Source organism: Labrus bergylta, chromosome 19, assembly GCF_963930695.1.
Source record: "Labrus bergylta chromosome 19, fLabBer1.1, whole genome shotgun sequence".
In the NCBI taxonomy this organism is placed as follows: domain Eukaryota; kingdom Metazoa; phylum Chordata; class Actinopteri; order Labriformes; family Labridae; genus Labrus; species Labrus bergylta.
In genome coordinates, this window is record NC_089213.1 from 24,253,825 (window position 1) to 24,271,787 (window position 17,963).

At 39.9% G+C, this 17,963-nt stretch overlaps 1 protein-coding gene across 5 annotated transcripts in view; it reads left to right on the forward strand.

The window, feature by feature from the left end:
* The window catches only part of celf3a (cugbp, Elav-like family member 3a), a 30,640-nt gene extending 12,677 nt beyond the window's left edge, over positions 1–17,963 (forward strand). Inside the window, exons 4-15 of one of the 5 annotated variants that reach the window (XR_002278170.3) lie at positions 4,545–4,593; positions 6,608–6,736; positions 8,563–8,642; positions 9,392–9,535; positions 10,703–10,847; positions 12,102–12,251; positions 12,493–12,552; positions 13,403–13,507; positions 14,267–14,410; positions 14,511–14,643; positions 15,090–15,186; positions 17,093–17,963. Coding sequence is in view for 4 of the 5 variants with exons in the window: in XM_020640248.3 (XP_020495904.1) it covers positions 4,545–4,593; positions 6,608–6,736; positions 8,563–8,642; positions 9,392–9,535; positions 10,703–10,847; positions 12,102–12,251; positions 12,493–12,552; positions 13,403–13,507; positions 14,267–14,410; positions 14,511–14,638 (1,134 nt within the window). In the remaining variant the exon portion in view is untranslated. Of the gene's footprint in view, positions 1–4,544; positions 4,594–6,607; positions 6,737–8,562; positions 8,643–9,391; positions 9,536–10,702; positions 10,848–12,101; positions 12,252–12,492; positions 12,553–13,402; positions 13,508–14,266; positions 14,411–14,510; positions 14,644–15,089; positions 15,191–17,092 lie in introns of those variants that run through there. The other 4 variants (XM_020640250.3, XM_020640248.3, XM_020640247.3 and 1 more) reach the window with 4 other exon arrangements.

Genomic DNA, 17,963 nt, shown 5'->3' on the forward strand with positions numbered 1-17,963 from the left:
CTTCCCCCGGGGTGAAAGTGAAGTTTTCTTGGTGTTTAAGGTGCATTTTCAACGAGGAGAGGGTTGATGGAGGAGCGAGGGAGCTGAAAAAGCAGCAAAGACAGGCGAGGAGCTGAGACAGAGAGGGAAAGAGAGGGAGGGGAGGAAGCAGGGAGGAGGAGGAGGAGGAGGAGGGAGGTGGCAGGTTGATTACGGTCGCAGGTCTCGTTGCCTGGAGACGGCGGGGACCAGGGATGCCGGGTTGCTAGGCGACCGGCACGATGCAGTGACCAGCGCTGTGTGATGGAGCGGAGGGGAGGGCGGAGAAGGGAAAATTGTCTTTGTGCCCCCACTTCTCCCTCAACCCCCTTCTAACACCCCACCCGCCCCACCCACCAACACCCCCCCACCCTCTCCCTCCCTTACACACACACACACACACACACACACACACACACACACACACACACACACACACACACACACACACACACACACACACACACACACACACACACACACACACAACTCCCTGCTGTAAATGTTCTTGAAAGAGCAGGGGAGATGGTCTGTGCAGATATATTTACCATTCAGAGTGGCTGCTTTTCAGGGCGGACGAGCAGAAAGGATTGAGATTGAAGAGTAAAACAGGGGACAGAAATGTGTCACAAACACACACCAACACACACACACACACACACACACACACACACATACAAAGCCTGAATCTATATAGACTTAACAACAGCGGCTGCTTTGAGCCGCGAGTACAGAGATTATGATCTGCTCTGCTGGCCACAAAAGAAAGGCGAGAAAAAAACATCATCATCCGTACGCTTCACTCACTCAAAATGTAAACGATCCTCTATTTAAAATCCCATCTTCTGTTTATTAAATGAGAATGTTATGTACATCATGGTGGGTGCCGCTCCTCTGTGTGTGTGTATAGATATTGATGTTTATTTAGAAGAGGGAGGGTCAAGCTTTATAGCGAAAGGGGTCGAGCTGTGATTTGATTGGATAATCTATGGATTTAATATCTCATAATCCTGGTGAAATCCCCCGTGGAGTCATAGCTGAAAGATTATGTGTGGATGTTGCTTTGACCAACAGGGGACAGAACGATCATGTGTGTCCGTGTGAACAACAAATATGTGTGTGTAGTTGTCGTTGTAGCGGATCGTATATGCACGTCTATGGTTGTGTGTTTTCAGATGAAGAGCAAAGGGGAGAAAAATAAATGGAATAGTAAAAACACATTTGTGCTGTTGATCAGACAGGCAGGTTTGTGTCCTGTTGTCTGTGCACAGTATGGGACTGTTTTTGTAAACAAGCCTCAGAGAGAAAAGGGAAGGGTAGGGGAGCAACAGGAGGAGGGGGAGGGAGAGAGAGAGAGTGAGCAAATTACAGTAAAGTGTGTATATGTTAGTGGTTCAGGCTTAGAGGGAGATATTTTTCTCTCTGCTTCTGCATCTGCTCTCAAGGCAGTGCCAGCATTCAACAGGCACAAATGCTACCTCCATCATCCTTCTTTTCCCCTCCCTCTTCCTCTTCTTCTCCTCCTCCTCTTCCTCCTCCTCCTCCTCTTCCTCACCTTTCTTATCCTTCTATCTGTCTCCCTCTCAACCTTAAAAGCACCCTTTGTCCTCCTCATTTTTACCCCCCCCCCCTCGGTGTGTCGTTCAGTGCAACCTTGTTTACCTGATGTGTGGTTCCTCATCATTGTGGTTGCCATGACAATGGCCATGCCGAGCGAAGGCCTTCGTCACAGCGACAGGGGCCGGTTGCCGTGCCGATGTGAAGTGGTGCAGCCTTGATGGCCTCCACTTCTCGGTGTTTCTCCCCCCCCCCCCTTGTGTATTCTAATTCCAATCTCCTGAGCCATCTGCTGCGCTCCTCCTTATCTCCAGCACCACCTCTGCCTGCACTGTTTGTCTTCCTGCTCTGAAATATGAGCCAGGCGTCACTCAAACATGGTATCAGTCATACATGTCACATTAAAACACTGTGATGAGATTGTAGCTTCAGCTTTGAGTCCCCATGATATTTCACTAAAGGAGTAACCATTTATCTCTGTGGTAGAAAAACAGCTGACCTTTATTATATTCTGAGTCTGGCTGTACTAAAGATGTTCAGAACATTTTGTATTTCTCTGTATGTATTGTGCAATCGTTGTATAGCATGCACACAGCTCAGTAAACACCACGAGGACAGAAACATGTTCCTATTATCAATTCAATCAATCAATTTTTATTTGTATAGCGTCAACTCATAATAAGTGTTATCTCGAGACACTTTACAAAAAGCAGGTAAAAAGACCTTACTCTTTGTTATATTAATATTATATATTATATAAGACCCGGCCTATCCATCATGAGCACTTTAGCAAAGCAGCAAATTATCTGTAGTTTATTTCTTACAGGTTTTAGAAAACAGAGTTTTGGTGTATACTAGTTTTGGAAGAAGTGATCCCACACAATTTCTTTTTTATATACTTACATTAGAAAATTTGACCAATGCAGCATCTCAAACCCTGTGATATGACATCTTGTATAATGTTTTCAATTCACTGTCTGCCATCAGTAAAAGAAGAAAAAGGCTGCATCCATCAGGCTTGATTTTATGTGTCCATGTACACATTTATAAAACATTTTTACTTTAAAAAACGATTTCAGCCCAACTCCTGAAACATTTATTTTAAAATATGGAATGTGCTTTCGAATGAAAAGTACATGTAACATCTTATGAGCATCCTGACTTTAATTCTGAGGTGACAAAAAGCGACAAAACACACACAAGTACCGGTACATAAAAAGTAGACACATAATGGGAGGTCAAGATTTGACTCAAAATATCCTATCATGAGTTTAACATACACACAAGTACAAATATAAATGTTAAAATAAATGTATAACGAGAAGGAATAATTCAACAATTAGCCTAAATAGTAAGAATATGGATTTGATCTCAATACGAAGCATAAGAATATACTATATATGAAATATTGCATTCTATACAGGTTGCTATATGTCGGCTCGGTCAGTTTCTGAGTGCATGTGGCATAAGAAGTGAGTTATATAGCAGTAAAAGGCCGACGTCATACATTATATGGACCCTTCCTGTGATATTGAAGTGAGTTCTTTTATTTAAAGCTCCAAACATCAGATGGATTGTAGTGTGTCGGACCTGTCAGGATGATGGTGAGCTACAATTGAAACAATAATTACTATTCTGTAAGTGTGGGAGAAGGAGGGCAGATCTGCCTGACTGATTGGATGATGGTTTTGAGACTTTGCCCCCTCCAGCTCCTCCATGGTTTCTTTTAATTGGTCAATCAATCGGATGCTCTCAGAGAGGAGACGCAGGGTTCCTCTCTTTGCAGCAGGTGTTTTCGTTTGTGGAGACGGGTCGGTGTTTGTGCATGCGGCTCCTGCCATGCGGAGCGTGAACGCAAACTTTGATCAATAATGTCTCCTGGTGACCGATCACAGCAGATCAATCAGTGACACGGGATCAGTGACTGGCTGAAATGTCACCAGCTCCATAATTAAGACCTTCATTAAGCCAGAGTTAACAGAGTGTCACTCTGTAGCTCTCACCTCCTCCTCCTCCTCCTCTTCACACACTCAACCCCCACCTCCATCTTCTCCTCCATATGCCTCTCTCCTTCCCCTGTCAATCCCTCTCAATCCCCATGTTTGCATGTTTGCCCTCTCTTATCCTTTTTTTATTCCATTCAGTACCTTCTCTTGTGCCATATACATATGAAAGAGACGCGTGGACAAAAGATGCGTGCACATTTTTACAAAGAGGTTTTTTTAAGTAGTGAAGAGCACAAAAATAGAGGAAAGAAAAAAAAGGCGTTTTGGCATTTACAAAAGTAAATTGTGAAAAGGTCACCTAATCCTTGTGCCCTCTGTTTTCTTTTCCATTCTTTGTTTTTTTCATTTCTTCCTTTCCAAACATGTATACCCCCTCGTCCCCCCCCCATCTCTCTGTCAGGCTCACTCGCTCACTATTCCACTGCTGTGTGCTCCTGTAATCCAGATTAGCCGGCGAGTGTGCTTAATCTTATCACTTCCCCAATCCTGCGTGGGTGTGTGCTTTTCCCGGTTTTGTGTGATAGGGGGGAGAAGGAACGATAGGCAGCGGGATTAGAGCAGTTTCTGAGACTGACTTGGAAAGAGGAGGTGGTAGAAGAGAGAGAGAGAGAATGTGAGATTGTAAAATAACACATATCATTGTCAGCTGTGGTCTACGGCAACAACAACAAAAAAAGAAGGAGAGAAATTAGTTGGGGGATTGAAGGACGATGGAGCACCTGCCAAATACACTCACATTCATACATGCTGCTAGCTAATGTCACTATTACCTAATATTACAGCATTAATCGTATTTCTAAGGACGTTACATGAAACGGGTAAAAATGAATGTCATGTCTTTTCCAGTTTCAAGACAGTAGTGGCTTTGTTTTTATATACCCCCCTGTTCTGTTCTTGTGTTAATGATCATCACTCGTGTCCTGTACTTAAATTGACCGTGCTGTGTTTTGCTTCTCTTTCCAGATGAACCGTCCAATCCAGGTGAAGCCTGCAGACAGCGAGAGCAGAGGGGGTAAGAGACACCTGTCCCCACCTAGAGACATAGCACCTGTTCAAACAACACCACCACAGTGTAAACAAAATAAAAACCTTTAAGTCCTGAATCCACATTTAAAACATTAAGTTGCAACCAGGCAAAAAGGTTTTTGTTCTATTTAAGTGACCATATCTTTAAGTGACACCATCCAAATCAAAGACATTGTCAACTGATGAACATTTCCAGAAACCACGGCAACAACAATAACAACAACAACAACAACAAAGAAAACACTGAAGATGTCATCGTGGGCTCAACAGCTTCATACTCAAACTACCCTGGATTTGATCATCAGTGTTATCAAATGATGAGAAGTATCCATCTGCCCTGATGTGTAATCGATCAGAATAGTATTACATTTCAACAGATGTAATATTTGTGACCTCCTTTTTTCTTTTACACTTTAAAGTCTCCAAAAACATTAAATTATAATTCTTAGCATTTGCACATTTAAAGGTCTAAAAAGCAGACTTCTGATTTAAATTTGAGTTGTGTTCGTCCTAAATGTTTGCATATTCACAATTTGAGACATCTGTAGTTATATACATAAAAACTACAACAGGAGTGATAAGAGACGTTGGCTAATATCACTTACAGCTATTGGATTAACAATAAATAACATTACAGAGATAATCATAATTTATCTGTTTTTTACATGATTCCTGCCCCAGTTCCCATCAAATAGATTTTATTCCTGCATCATCGGCTGTTTAACGATGAAGAATTTATTTTTGTCAAAATGGAGTTAAAGGATGCATTGCTGCATGTATGCACGGGGTGATGACAAAAACTCTTTGTGCTTCACATATGACATGTCATAAAGTGAAAATCTGAGGTGTTAGAAATAAAATAAAAGATGGCTGAATGCCACCTGGCTGCTGAAGGTACATGTCCTTGTTTTGTACACATGATGCTCACTGTCACACTGTCTGAGTCATTGTTTATGTTATTAGTGACACCTGTGTATTTCTTACTATGATATGTAAAAAAAAATATCCGCAGGAAAAAAAATGTGTATTAAAGATCAGTTGACGTTTTGAGGACACATTTTAAGAACTGTCTGTGACAAACCACTAAAAAGAGCCATGTGAAATCAAAAATACACATGTAACACACTTTGACATGACAATTCTGCTCAAACATTTTTCAATTAAGGAGCTTTTTGTTCCCTTTATTTCATCTCAGTATGACATTGAGGTGACAGACACCTGATAAAAAATCACATCTTAAAAGTCTGCTGTGAAAACACAACTTTTCATACAAGATATTAGCACATTTGTCTCTGCTTGATTTTTTTTTTTTTTTTATTATCGTCAAATTATCGATACATTTCATGCTATTGTGCTGCCACCTTTTAATATTCTACACAATATCATACCACATAGGCAGAGTTGTCTCAACTGTATATCTTATTATCATCATATTATATGTGCAGAAATCTACCCAAACAGAAAAAAAAGAAAACATGCTCGCTGTGATTGACGCTTGGTTGACAGTTGATTTTCATAGCATGGCAGCATGAATGTTTGGGAAAATACAAACCCATAAACCCATGAAGCCATTATTGTTTGGTGAATAGTCTGCAGGAATGTAAAGTGTTTGTGATTTGTAGTGACTGGGCTAAAACATGCAGAAACACTGGTCTGATCCTTTACAGACGAGGACAGACGGAGCAGCTTCTCTGACAGCACAGAGGGTGACAAACATTTGAGTCACCGCCAGATGCTGTTTGTTTGTTGTGATGTCCTTGTTACTGCCCTCTGGTGGCACTCTGAAGAATAGCAGGCTGACATCTACCCTTGCTTAGTACAGTAGCTGTTGTTGATCTATTGTTAGTCGTGCATGTTCAGTGACACGACACTTCTCCATTTTTCCCCCCTTTTGTCACCTCTTCCATGAAAACATTCACTCCCCCCCGCTGAAATCTCATCCACATTCTCCTGTGTCTTCCTCTCCTCTCCCACCATCATGGAAATATCCTTCCCCTTAGAAGACAGGAAGCTGTTTGTGGGCATGCTGGGGAAGCAGCAGACGGACAGTGACGTGAGAAAGATGTTTGAGCCCTTTGGGAGCATAGAGGAGTGCACGGTGCTCCGGGGGCCCGACGGCACCAGCAAAGGTAATGTGTCACAAAAACACATCAGAGAAATGGATCACACCCTTAAATACAACATGATGACTCATTAAACAGACACAGCAAATACAGAATATAACAAACTCTCTATGTCACATCATCTTTTAAGCTTTTCCAAATACTAAACCGTGATTATTTAAATTATTTAGATCAAAAAGAATGAATGAACACGACCAGTATCTAACCTAGAGTGTCCTCAAACATCTGTTTTCTGGTCTTTATACTCAGGCCTTTGCTATTGAATACGGACCCCATAAACAGCTGTTTTATTTGTTTATGTTATTTTAAGTTCTTTATATTTTTAATTATAGTATTGATTACAGGATAAAGGGAACACTTTGCACCTTTATTTTATTTTACGCAGGCACAATCCCCTTCATACATTTATAAAGAGGTAAGCAAATTAAGTAGAAAGTAAAGCAACAAATGAGGTGCCAAAACACACAATACATAAATCTGAATACAAACTACAGAATTGTCCCAGAAGTGTCTGGTATCTGTCGTCCATATATTGTAACCCTGAGGAGACCCCTCCTCCCTGTGACTGACAGACGTTCAAGTTGGCGTACATACAACATGCTATTTCTTCCATTGCAATTACCTGTTTAGCTAATTACCACATGTATCATTGGTTTCCTCTGGTTTTGAATGTGCACATATCAGAGTGGGCGTAAAGAGGTGCATTACATCATCTGAAGGATTAGACTTGTGTTGTGAGACCATAATTAAAGCCTTACCTGTCACATCTGCAGACATGTTATCCTGAATGTTTATATGTTTATCATTTTAAAGCCCTTAGCCCGATTACATGCTGATATTATCATGTTTCCATTTCTACAATGGTCAAACACATCTAAAAGGTGGGGAAAGGTGCTTAATGCAAAACACATCCAAGTTTATTTTTTATCAATATATAGAGATATTTATTCTCATTGGCATAATAAAATGTTCATTCATCACTCTTGGGAAACATCTGATGTCATGCAGCCCTATTTTGGGGGGATTTCTGCTTTGAAAAACTTAAATATCTGCAATAAGATCTCATTTTTAAGGGTAAATGTTTGTCAAAGTTAGTATAATGATGTGCACTAATAAAGCCTTATCCTCTTCTCTTTTCCTTTTTTAACCACGTTCCTTTCACTCAGGTTGCCTTAAGCTTTCAAATATCTTCAATATAATTTCTCCTGCTAATGGAGTCCAGATTGTGACCGTAGAAAGTGACATTGACTGGAACTGTTGGTATTTTAACCAACAGTTAAGCCCGGGGCACCTCACCACGGCTTGAATGTAAATATCTACTATCGCTTACAACGATGCTAATGACATTTGCGTGTTAATCAAAGTCCGGTGACAGTTCAAACACAGATGCTGGATTTCTCTACGTTTGTTGCACGAGTCCTGACTAATGGTGCGAGAGGTTTTATGGGTCATGGCTAATGATGTGTTTGGTGGTTTGCCGACTGTGATTGATGAAGCAATGAATGTCATGTGGACCATGTTTAATGATGCCACGGTAACTGATGAAGCACTAGATCTAAAACGGCTCCTAATGTATTTTTAAAGGGAAGTAGTTTCTGTTTTATGTGTGTGTGTGTGTGTGCGTGCGTGCGTGCGTGCGTGCGTGCGTGCGTGCGTGCGTGCGTGCGTGTGCGTGTGTGTGTGTGTGTGTGTGTGTGTGTGTGTTTGTCTGTCTGTCTGTCTTTGTGTGTGTGTGTGTGTGTGTGTGTGTGTGTGTGTGTGTGTGTGTGTGTGTGTGTGTGTGTGTGTGTGTTGGTGGGGAATGCCGTTTAATTGTGTGTCATTTCTTTTAGGTTGTGCATTTGTAAAGTATCAGAACAACGCCGAGGCCCAGGCCGCCATCAACGCTCTGCATGGGAGTCGTACTTTACCTGTGAGTCCCTCCCTACACACACACACACACACACACACACACACACACACACACACACACACACACACACACACACATAGACAGACAAACACACACACACACACACACATAGACAGACAAACACACACACACACACACACACACGCACACAAAGACAGACAAACACACACACATACACACATACACACACATTGTCAAACATGTACTTAAACACACACATACACACACACATTGTCTAACATGTATTTAAACATACACACATTTCAACGCTCCAGATTCAGTCATTTAGACACTCAGCGGGGTGACTCAGCTAATAGTCACCACTTCTCTTTTTCTGTCCCCCTCCTCCGCACCTACACACAAAACACACACATACACGTGCTCAAGCACACAGACATACACACGCATGCATGCACACACCCAATTTCAATTGTTCTTTTCATTTAAGTATTGTGAATAACATTCCATTTATCTCTGGTGAATACCACTTTGTTCAGTTCAGAGCTGAATGCTAAAATGTCCTTTTAGCCAAAGATTTTTGCATTTTCTGCTGTTTTCATTTTATCTGAAGGCAGACGAAGTTAGAAGAGGGGTGACTTGCAACCAAAGTCTTGAACTAGTACAATAAGGAAGTCGTTCTCAGCATCTCAGAGCTATATACTGAGAGCTGGTGTTAATGTGAAATGTGTCAGACAAAGTGTAGTTGTGTGTGAGACTAGATTTTGAGTTTTTGTCTGTTTCCTCCTCAGGGCGCCTCATCCAGCCTGGTGGTGAAGTTTGCAGATTCAGAGAAGGAGCGGGGGCTCAGGCGGATGCAGCAGGTGGCCTCGCAGTTGGGTGTCATCAGTCCCATGACCCTGCACCTCGGGGCCTACAACGCCTACACACAGGCTGTGAGGAAACAGACACACACACACACACACACACACACACACACACACACACACACACACACACACACACACACACACACACACACACACACACACACACACACACACACACACACACACACGTATAAACATTTCAAAGGGAAATACACACAACAATTCATGAGGGCAAGTGTTCCTTTAAGTGTTGCTGAGAAGGTTTTTTTTTTTTTTTTTTATCCACTTTTGAAGAATTTTGACATAAAATACAAAGTAAATGAGGCTTCATCTTTCACTGTTAGTCCATAAAAAATAAATGACATGACTGGGGATTTGACATGACGAGCTGTCAGCAAACAGCTCGTTAGCTGTTTGCAGTGAAACTGATGAGACAAAACTTGGAAATATTGGACTCAAAATGTGCTCCAAGAAATGATGCCAAACTAACTTTCTTGTGACCAAACCTTACTTTTTGTTGTGAAGGATGCCGTGTTATTAAGAAGGAAACCAGCTTTAATGTCTTACTGGTTGATTTTAACTGTAAAAACTGCAATAGGCCATGTGAAGTAAAAGCCACATTACTATTCTTGTCATTGCTAATTGAGCGTTTACTGCAAATGGTTTCAGACTCAGCTCATTACATATTGTTCAGCTTGTGATGCTTGAAGAGCTCTGACAACATTTTTGCTCGTGATAATTGTGTTGATTTGTAGTAACGATTAATATTGCAGTTTAAAGTATATAAAAAAAAAAGAAGTAGAATAAAAATGCACAAAAACAACACAGAACATTAAATTGAAACAGGACACCCCTGATGAATGATGTTAAAACCAATTATTATTTTTATTTTAGACATCATAAGGCATCTAAATAGTGCTGCAAAAACAGAATGATCTACCAAGTACAGTTGCTCTGTCTGTGTTTTTGTGCTACATGCCGAGATGTGGCTGTTGAATATATTGACTCCCATATGAGGTTCAGACTGGAGACATTGTAATCATAATAAACCTGTTCGATTTTTATGACTGGGGTTAAGTTATCTGAGCTGAGGTAATTAAGCAAATCTAGACAAATATGTCCATAAGTATTCTAATGGGTCTGTACATTTCACTCACAGGGAACATATACTCACAGTAAAAACCCAGACAGATCCCCCCTAAACATACCCCACTCACTCTCTCCGTCCTCCAGCTGATGCAGCAGCAGGCTCTGGTGGCGCAGTCGGCCTACCTCTCTCCTGTTGCCACGGTGGCGGCGGTTCAGATGCAGCAGCTCGCCGCCCTCAACCCCAGCAGCATCATTGCCACGCCGATCGCATCCATCACCCCCTCCTCAGGTAATGAGAGGCCGAGATGTCTGGCCCCGGCTGGCCTTGATTAGATTTCTGCTTGAAATATGAGAACTGACGCACCAGGAGAGGTGGACCTAAGAGGACTTAATAACAAACATCTATTTTTGGAGATTTTCTTTATTTTCTTTCTGTCTGTCTTGATGTTAGCTGCGTTAGCGTTTACATTATGAAAGGTAAGACGGTAGAGTGGCGAGCGAGTCAGAGTTCCTGTTTGTTTTTTAGTCTTTTTTTCCTTAATTAAGAATCCCTTGCCTTCGATTTAAAAGAGCTTCAATCAGTTTGTAAATAATCTTGGCAATGCTCTCTGGTGGATTTAGATTCTGCCTAGTTTGCATATGAATAATGCAGATTCCTGTTTTCAGCTTACATGCAATACAGTGGACCCTAACTCATATGTCAGCTTCAACATTTGGTTCAAATTAGCTTTTCGATTTCAATGCACTGCACTGATATTCTACAACATCTTTCCTCATAAAAAATGACAAACTCATTTCAAAATTCCTCAAGCCTTAAGTTTCTTTTTTACCTGGTGAATATTCTTTGTTAGTCTGGCCCCTCTCCCCCCACAAAAGGACCCGCACCCTGAAACAATAACTGTAAACTAATGAAACTGTAAACAACGAATGCACAGACATTCATGTTCCCCTCAGGATAAACTGAAATAACTTTGGTGATGGCTTCACTTTTCATGCCGTGCTTTCATCACCTAAAAAATGTACTTTGCCAAATTCTCTGATTTACGATCACATGGCTGCAAAATTAATGAGATTCTCATCTGCCCTATTTGTAAAATGTGTTTAGGGCCAATCAGCATTTTTTATATATTATAAACTAAGACAGTGTTCATAGTAGCCTGTACTTGATGTTCTTGTACGCATACACAATATTATTTCTTATGGTGGCTACTCATTACTAAATATTTTGTGTCGCTGAGATATTTAGTAACTCGCAGAGTTCTTTATTATGGTACCTGTGTGCATCATAAAAAGTGTTCCACAATAGAGGTTTAAAATAAGCATATAAGCATTTTTACTGTGAGCATTTTAGCATGCTGATGCTAAGCTAAAGCACTAATTTGAGAAAGTCTAATCTGACTTTAGAATTGTACTAATCCTGTTAAAAAAGGGGGGGGAAAATCCAAATCCATAAATAGAAACTTAGTATTCTGTTAACAGATTACTTTGTCTTGCTTTAAATTTTGTATCAAGTCAAAACAATTCATATTAAACATGCCTGCAGGTACCAGCACTCCACCCTCAATGACCGCCACACCTGTTCCTGCTCTGCCTCCACCCCTCACAGTGAACAGCTACCAATCCGTGCAAGCTCCACCCAACAGCCAATCAGCAACCGAAGCCCTGTACACCAACGGAGTTCATGCCTATCAAGGTAAAGCCCTAACATGTTTGACTACAGAGTGAAGAATAACTGTGACTGTCATCAAATATTCCTCACAGAGTCTTCCTGTTTTTTTTTCATTTGCAACAACAATAGTTTAATTAAGAGGAAATGAAATGAAACCAAAGCACTAAATGTTATTTAGAGCGTGCTGATCTGCCCCAAATAGCATTTAGGATTTCTTTTGAGTGTCCATATAGCAGTTAGTGATGGTGTGTTTACTCTGCCACAGCTCAGAGTCCAGTCCTGGACCCCCTGCAGCAAGCTTATGCGGGCATGCAGCACTATACAGGTGAGCCTCCCAGTGTACAGTATTATTACACATGTTCAATATATCACCATTTATTTATGAAAATGTCAGAGATGTTCTTGTCCTGCTGCTGCTACTGATGATAAGCTTCATATGTGATGTGAAGTGTTGATGTTTGAGGAAGAAAAGAGTAAACGATTAAAGATGAGCATGCAAACAAATAATCTCACAAATATTCCTTTTTGCTCAACTTTATTTATGAATCAACTTTCAGCCCAAACATACACACACACACATACTGTAGGAAGACACAAACAGAAAATGATGAAAATAATTGACATTAAGAGAAAGAAAATGTCAGAAGAAAATTATTTCAGATTTGTTAAAGGTTAAATTAAAAGACAAAATACTCGCCAGGGACAAAGATATTGTCAAATCAGTGATTAATCACTTGGACTTGGAAAGGCCAGATTAAAAAGATAGTTAATGTCCTCAACATTATACATCATATTTGACCACTAAATGTCAGATTTTTAAGTGTTTGTTCCTAAAAGTAACCTTCCTATTTGTAAATCCAGAATACAAAACAGTGTTATGTAATAGAACAGCATGCAGCTGCATTACTTTACACTCCCCTGCTTTCTGACTCTGCATGTTTAAAGTACAAATTTACATCCAAAATCAAAACGTACACATATAGAACAAAATGTAAATAACCCGCAGTTCCATAGAATGAGTCACACATCGCATATATATGCAAAACTTCCTCCAGTTTTAGAGCAAATCTGTAGGTGGAGATGCAGCTCTGTCAGATGATGTTTTCAGGAAATATATCTGATTAGTTTCCAGACTCACTCCTGCTCTCTGCTTACCCCCCCCCCCCTTCCATCAGCCACCTATCCAGCTGCGTACAGCCTGGTGGGACAGCCGTTTCCCCACCAGCCAACCCTGGTGGCCCAACAGCCTCAGCAGCCACAGCAACTCCAGCAACGAGAAGGTAGACTCAAGAGACCTCACTCAGAACGAGGGACACTGTGGCATCAAGATATCTTAGACAAACATTCCTGTGGTCTTGTCTGGTTTGGCTCACTGACCAAAAATCACACAAACACAACCATTTTGCAGATAATTCTGTGTACATATTTGATTGTGTTTTTTTCTACTATTGTAGGTATCTTGGTTTTCATTCATTTCTGTGTGATTTGTTAACGTATTAGCAGATTAAGATACCCTTTAAGATATTTATAGTATTTTCTTTGAGTCATAAGCGACGACTTGGAGTCATTTTCTAAGATGCTAATTTAAAGCTTTTATCTTTCTTGTTCATGGAATAGTTCTACATTTTTGGAAATATTCTTAGGGCTCTTTTGTAAAAAAAAAGTAAAAGAACTCTCAAGCCTGTGTGTCAAATATACAGTAATACTGGAGCTTAGAGACAGTTAGCTCTGCATTGTAAAACACTGGAAAACAAACAGGGTTAAACAGCAATCAGTGCACTGTCAAGAGTCAGAGAAACCTGCCTACCAGCACCTCTAAAGTTTATATATTAGCATTGATAGGCAGATTTTCTAACCTTAAGACTTCGCCAGGCTAGCTGTTTCCTCATGTTTACAATTTGATGCTAAGCTAAGCTAACAAGCTGTGGGTTGTAGTTTCATATTTCCTGTACCAAATTAGGCTGGTTTCAATCTTACTCTCTAACCTGTGCTATCTTGTTTTGTCATGTCTCTATCGCCATGTCTCTACTTGTGTTCAGGTCCTGAGGGCTGTAACATCTTCATCTACCACCTGCCGCAAGAGTTCACCGACTCTGAGATCTTGCAGATGTTCCTGCCCTTTGGAAACGTCATCTCTGCAAAGGTCTTTGTCGACCGTGCCACAAACCAGAGTAAATGCTTTGGTGAGTTTCTGCCACGGCTGTTGTAACCATTGACAGGAAAAAAAGTTATATTTTGCAATTTAAATGTTTGATTTCTTTCATTCTGTCTCCTCCTCCGCAGGTTTTGTCAGCTTTGACAACCCATCCAGCGCCCAGACTGCCATCCAGGCCATGAACGGCTTCCAGATCGGCATGAAGAGGCTGAAGGTGCAGCTGAAGAGGCCCAAGGATGCCAACAGGCCTTACTAAAGGAGGTGAGTTATCATGTATTGACCAGGAGACGGGGAGGGGTTGATAGACAGCTGTAAATGTGTCTGCGAGTTAAAGAGACAGAGTGGATGTAATTGGGGGCTCACTGCTTAAACGGCTGTCTTTCATGTGGATCTGAAGAAGTCAATAACCCTACAGTAAATTAGCTTTAATGAGGTGGCAGCACTCTCAGAATACCATCAATTTTAAATACTGTGTGTAGAAGATATTCCTTCTTTTTTTGTGTGCTCATAATGTAGGGAAAGTTTGATTGAGGAGTGTGTTTTGACTCACTTTAACTGTTATGTCTAACCAGTGTTCTGTCGCAGGGTTGAATGCTAAATACTGTACCTCATTAATTTTTGTTTTGTTTTACTTTTTCATTTTATTGTTTTTGTGCTGTGCCACATGCCATTTATCCTGAAAAAAAAAACATCACATCACTCTCAAGACCGTCCCGTCCATACATATATCGTGGAGATGTGCGTCGCTATGGCTACGGTTGCCTAGCAACCGCTAAAACCTCCCCCCTTCCTTCTCACTGCGTTGTAAGTTAATTGGCCTGTGTTGGTTGCTGTGGCGATATTTGCCTGTGATGGTTGCCATTAGCATTTTTTTTTTTTTGGGCCGTTGCCTTGATTCACCATGCTCAACTGCATGGCGGGTTACTGTGGCGACCATGAACTGTGTTTGGTGCGTTGTGAGTTTCCTCTTATTATTTTGTTCTGGTTTTTAATCCTTGCAAACACTGATCAATAACTGTCACTTTACCTCAGCATCTGTAAGTAATTGATTATCATGACATGCTGTTAAAGCCTTAAGTCCTTAAGTTAAAGTCTTAAAGCCTCAAAGCTAAGCTAAATTAGCCTGCTGTCCATCGAATACATGGATACATTAGGATTTTTTTTTTCTTAAGACTTTTTGGTTTTTGATTAGTTTATTTTTTTGTTGTCTGTCATGATTATCATTCTTACACATAACTCCCTCTGTTTAGTTGGTTGGTGTGGTAGTTTCGGTGAGTGCGGGGTTTTTGTTTGGTTGTAACTCAATTCCAAGTGACTTTGTGTCTGAACTTTGTTTGGTTTTTGTGAGACTGAAAATGTACTGAACATGCCCCCTTTAATGATTTAAAACATGTGTGTGTGTGTGTGTGTGTGTGTGTGTGTGTGTGTGTGTGTGTGTGAGACTAGCAGAGGTTGAATACATTTATATCTCTGTGTGGAGTGTGTTATTTAAAATAGATGTAAAACTATCAATGTGTAAGTGAATGTGTGTGTTGTTGTACCAACTGAGACACTAACTTTACTAGGGAAGGTTTTGGGTAAAGCTGTTTGGTTCCTGTGACACGTGCTGCTGGCTGAGGAACTGCATTCCTCTGTAGGAATTCTGGGACTCCAAAAACACGATAACCAAATTAATTTGCATAGCAATTAAATTATAAATCTTGTATTAATGACAATCATAACACACAAAATGTGTGGCATGCACAGGGCATCTGCTGGGCAGAGAACAAGCTGCAAAATATCTTCTTTTTTTTAAACAAATGAAAGCTTGTAGATGAAATGCTTTCTAATAGAAAGTGTGTTTTAATATTAAATGTAATATTTAAGGCTTAAATGTATTTCCACCTCCGAACTAACAACCAAAACCTTAAACTCTGCTCAAAATAATGAATAAATCTTATTAAATATTAACCCCTTCACATACACCTGGGTGTATAAATATCTCAAGTTATATAAACGTTGTATTTTTGTGCTCAAAGTGATTTTAATTTTGCACTTTTCAATATAAATTTCTTGTTTTAGTTTAAAAATGTAAATTAAAAACAATGAAATGGGTCTGAACAAAATGTAGGTTTACTTTATATTAACTGCTTAAGTTTTTTTTAAATATTGTCAACATTAATAAAGGTCAGGAGATCAACATTGAGTGCTCTCACAAAAGGTTACTCTTACATTAAGATAAACTGGCTTTAAAAAAAAGGTCCTATGACAGTTTAATCTGGAACCTGCAGATGCCCTCTTTGCAGCAGCTCACCTTAACAAATAAAACATTATGGAGTAATACTACAGTTTTGTGAATGGCATGCTGAATGTCATAAAAATAAATGTAGAATTACCTCCAAACTGTTTCTTTATAATACAAAAAATTGGAGAGTTTATCCTCACCAGCATTCCTACTGTGCATGTTCTGAATTAATTTGCCTGCCAAAAGAGATGACAGACTATTTTTCTGAGAACGTGCATACAATTGCAGCAGTATGACTGTCACTATTTGAGTTGCATGGACACCAGTTGATTTCTGAGACTCCCCTGAGGCATCCGTGCAAGCAGTGTGTATTGCAGACACCACTCCACTTCCAAAGTCTTGACATATGTGTGTTTCATTGATGTGATTCGGTTTAAAATACTCTTCATGTTCTTTTTTTTTTTCTCTCTTTTTCTTCACCTCTAGGAAAAAAACCTAAGAGTTCAATCAAGAAAAACCACTTGGGATGTCCCAGCCTTTTTTGGTTGTTTGACCAACCGTATAGCACAGGAGCAACACTTCACAAAAAGCAGTATCACGTTCATGCGCTTGCAAAACGCAACCACGACAGCAGTAATATCAGCAACAAATAACTTCAACTGAGTCAGCATCCGCAGTATCAGAAGTGCTCCAGATTTCCTATCATTCCACAGCTGGATTCATTTATATAATGTACATACTCTACAAGATCTACATGTTAAGAAAAAGCATATCACTGATGTTATTCTACTGAACAGGGTTTACTGTATAGTGTGATTTTGTGGTCCATGGCGTCAACAGAAAGCCAGTGTGCACAGTCAGAGGCAAAAGAAAATACTATTCTGTATGATTACCATTGGTAATATTGTTATGTAGAGTTAGTTTTATTATTTATACGTAAATTAAAAAACATGGGGTAATGAAACTGAAAGAGAAATGGATTTCCTCTCACTGTACATACCTTGGTTTGAAACAGACTTCAATTAAAAGTTCTCTGCTGCCACTACTTTTCAAATTAACATAGCGGAAGGAAGGGCTGGGAATTTTTCTATCTTGATTTTTTACGTTTAATTTATTTGGTAATCAATTTGATTAGAAGGGGGGTGGGGGATGTGAGGATTTCTTTTTTAATTTAAGAAAAAAAAAGAAGAGGATTCCTGTGGTCTTCAAGACAATGAACACACTTATAGAGTTTTTAATTACATAAATGTAACTATGGAAGTAAAAAAAAAAACATGTTTCTTTATTTATTCTCTACAATCACTGTTTTAAAACATATGTCTTTAAAAGAAAATAAAGTACGGTTTAGAAAAAAAAA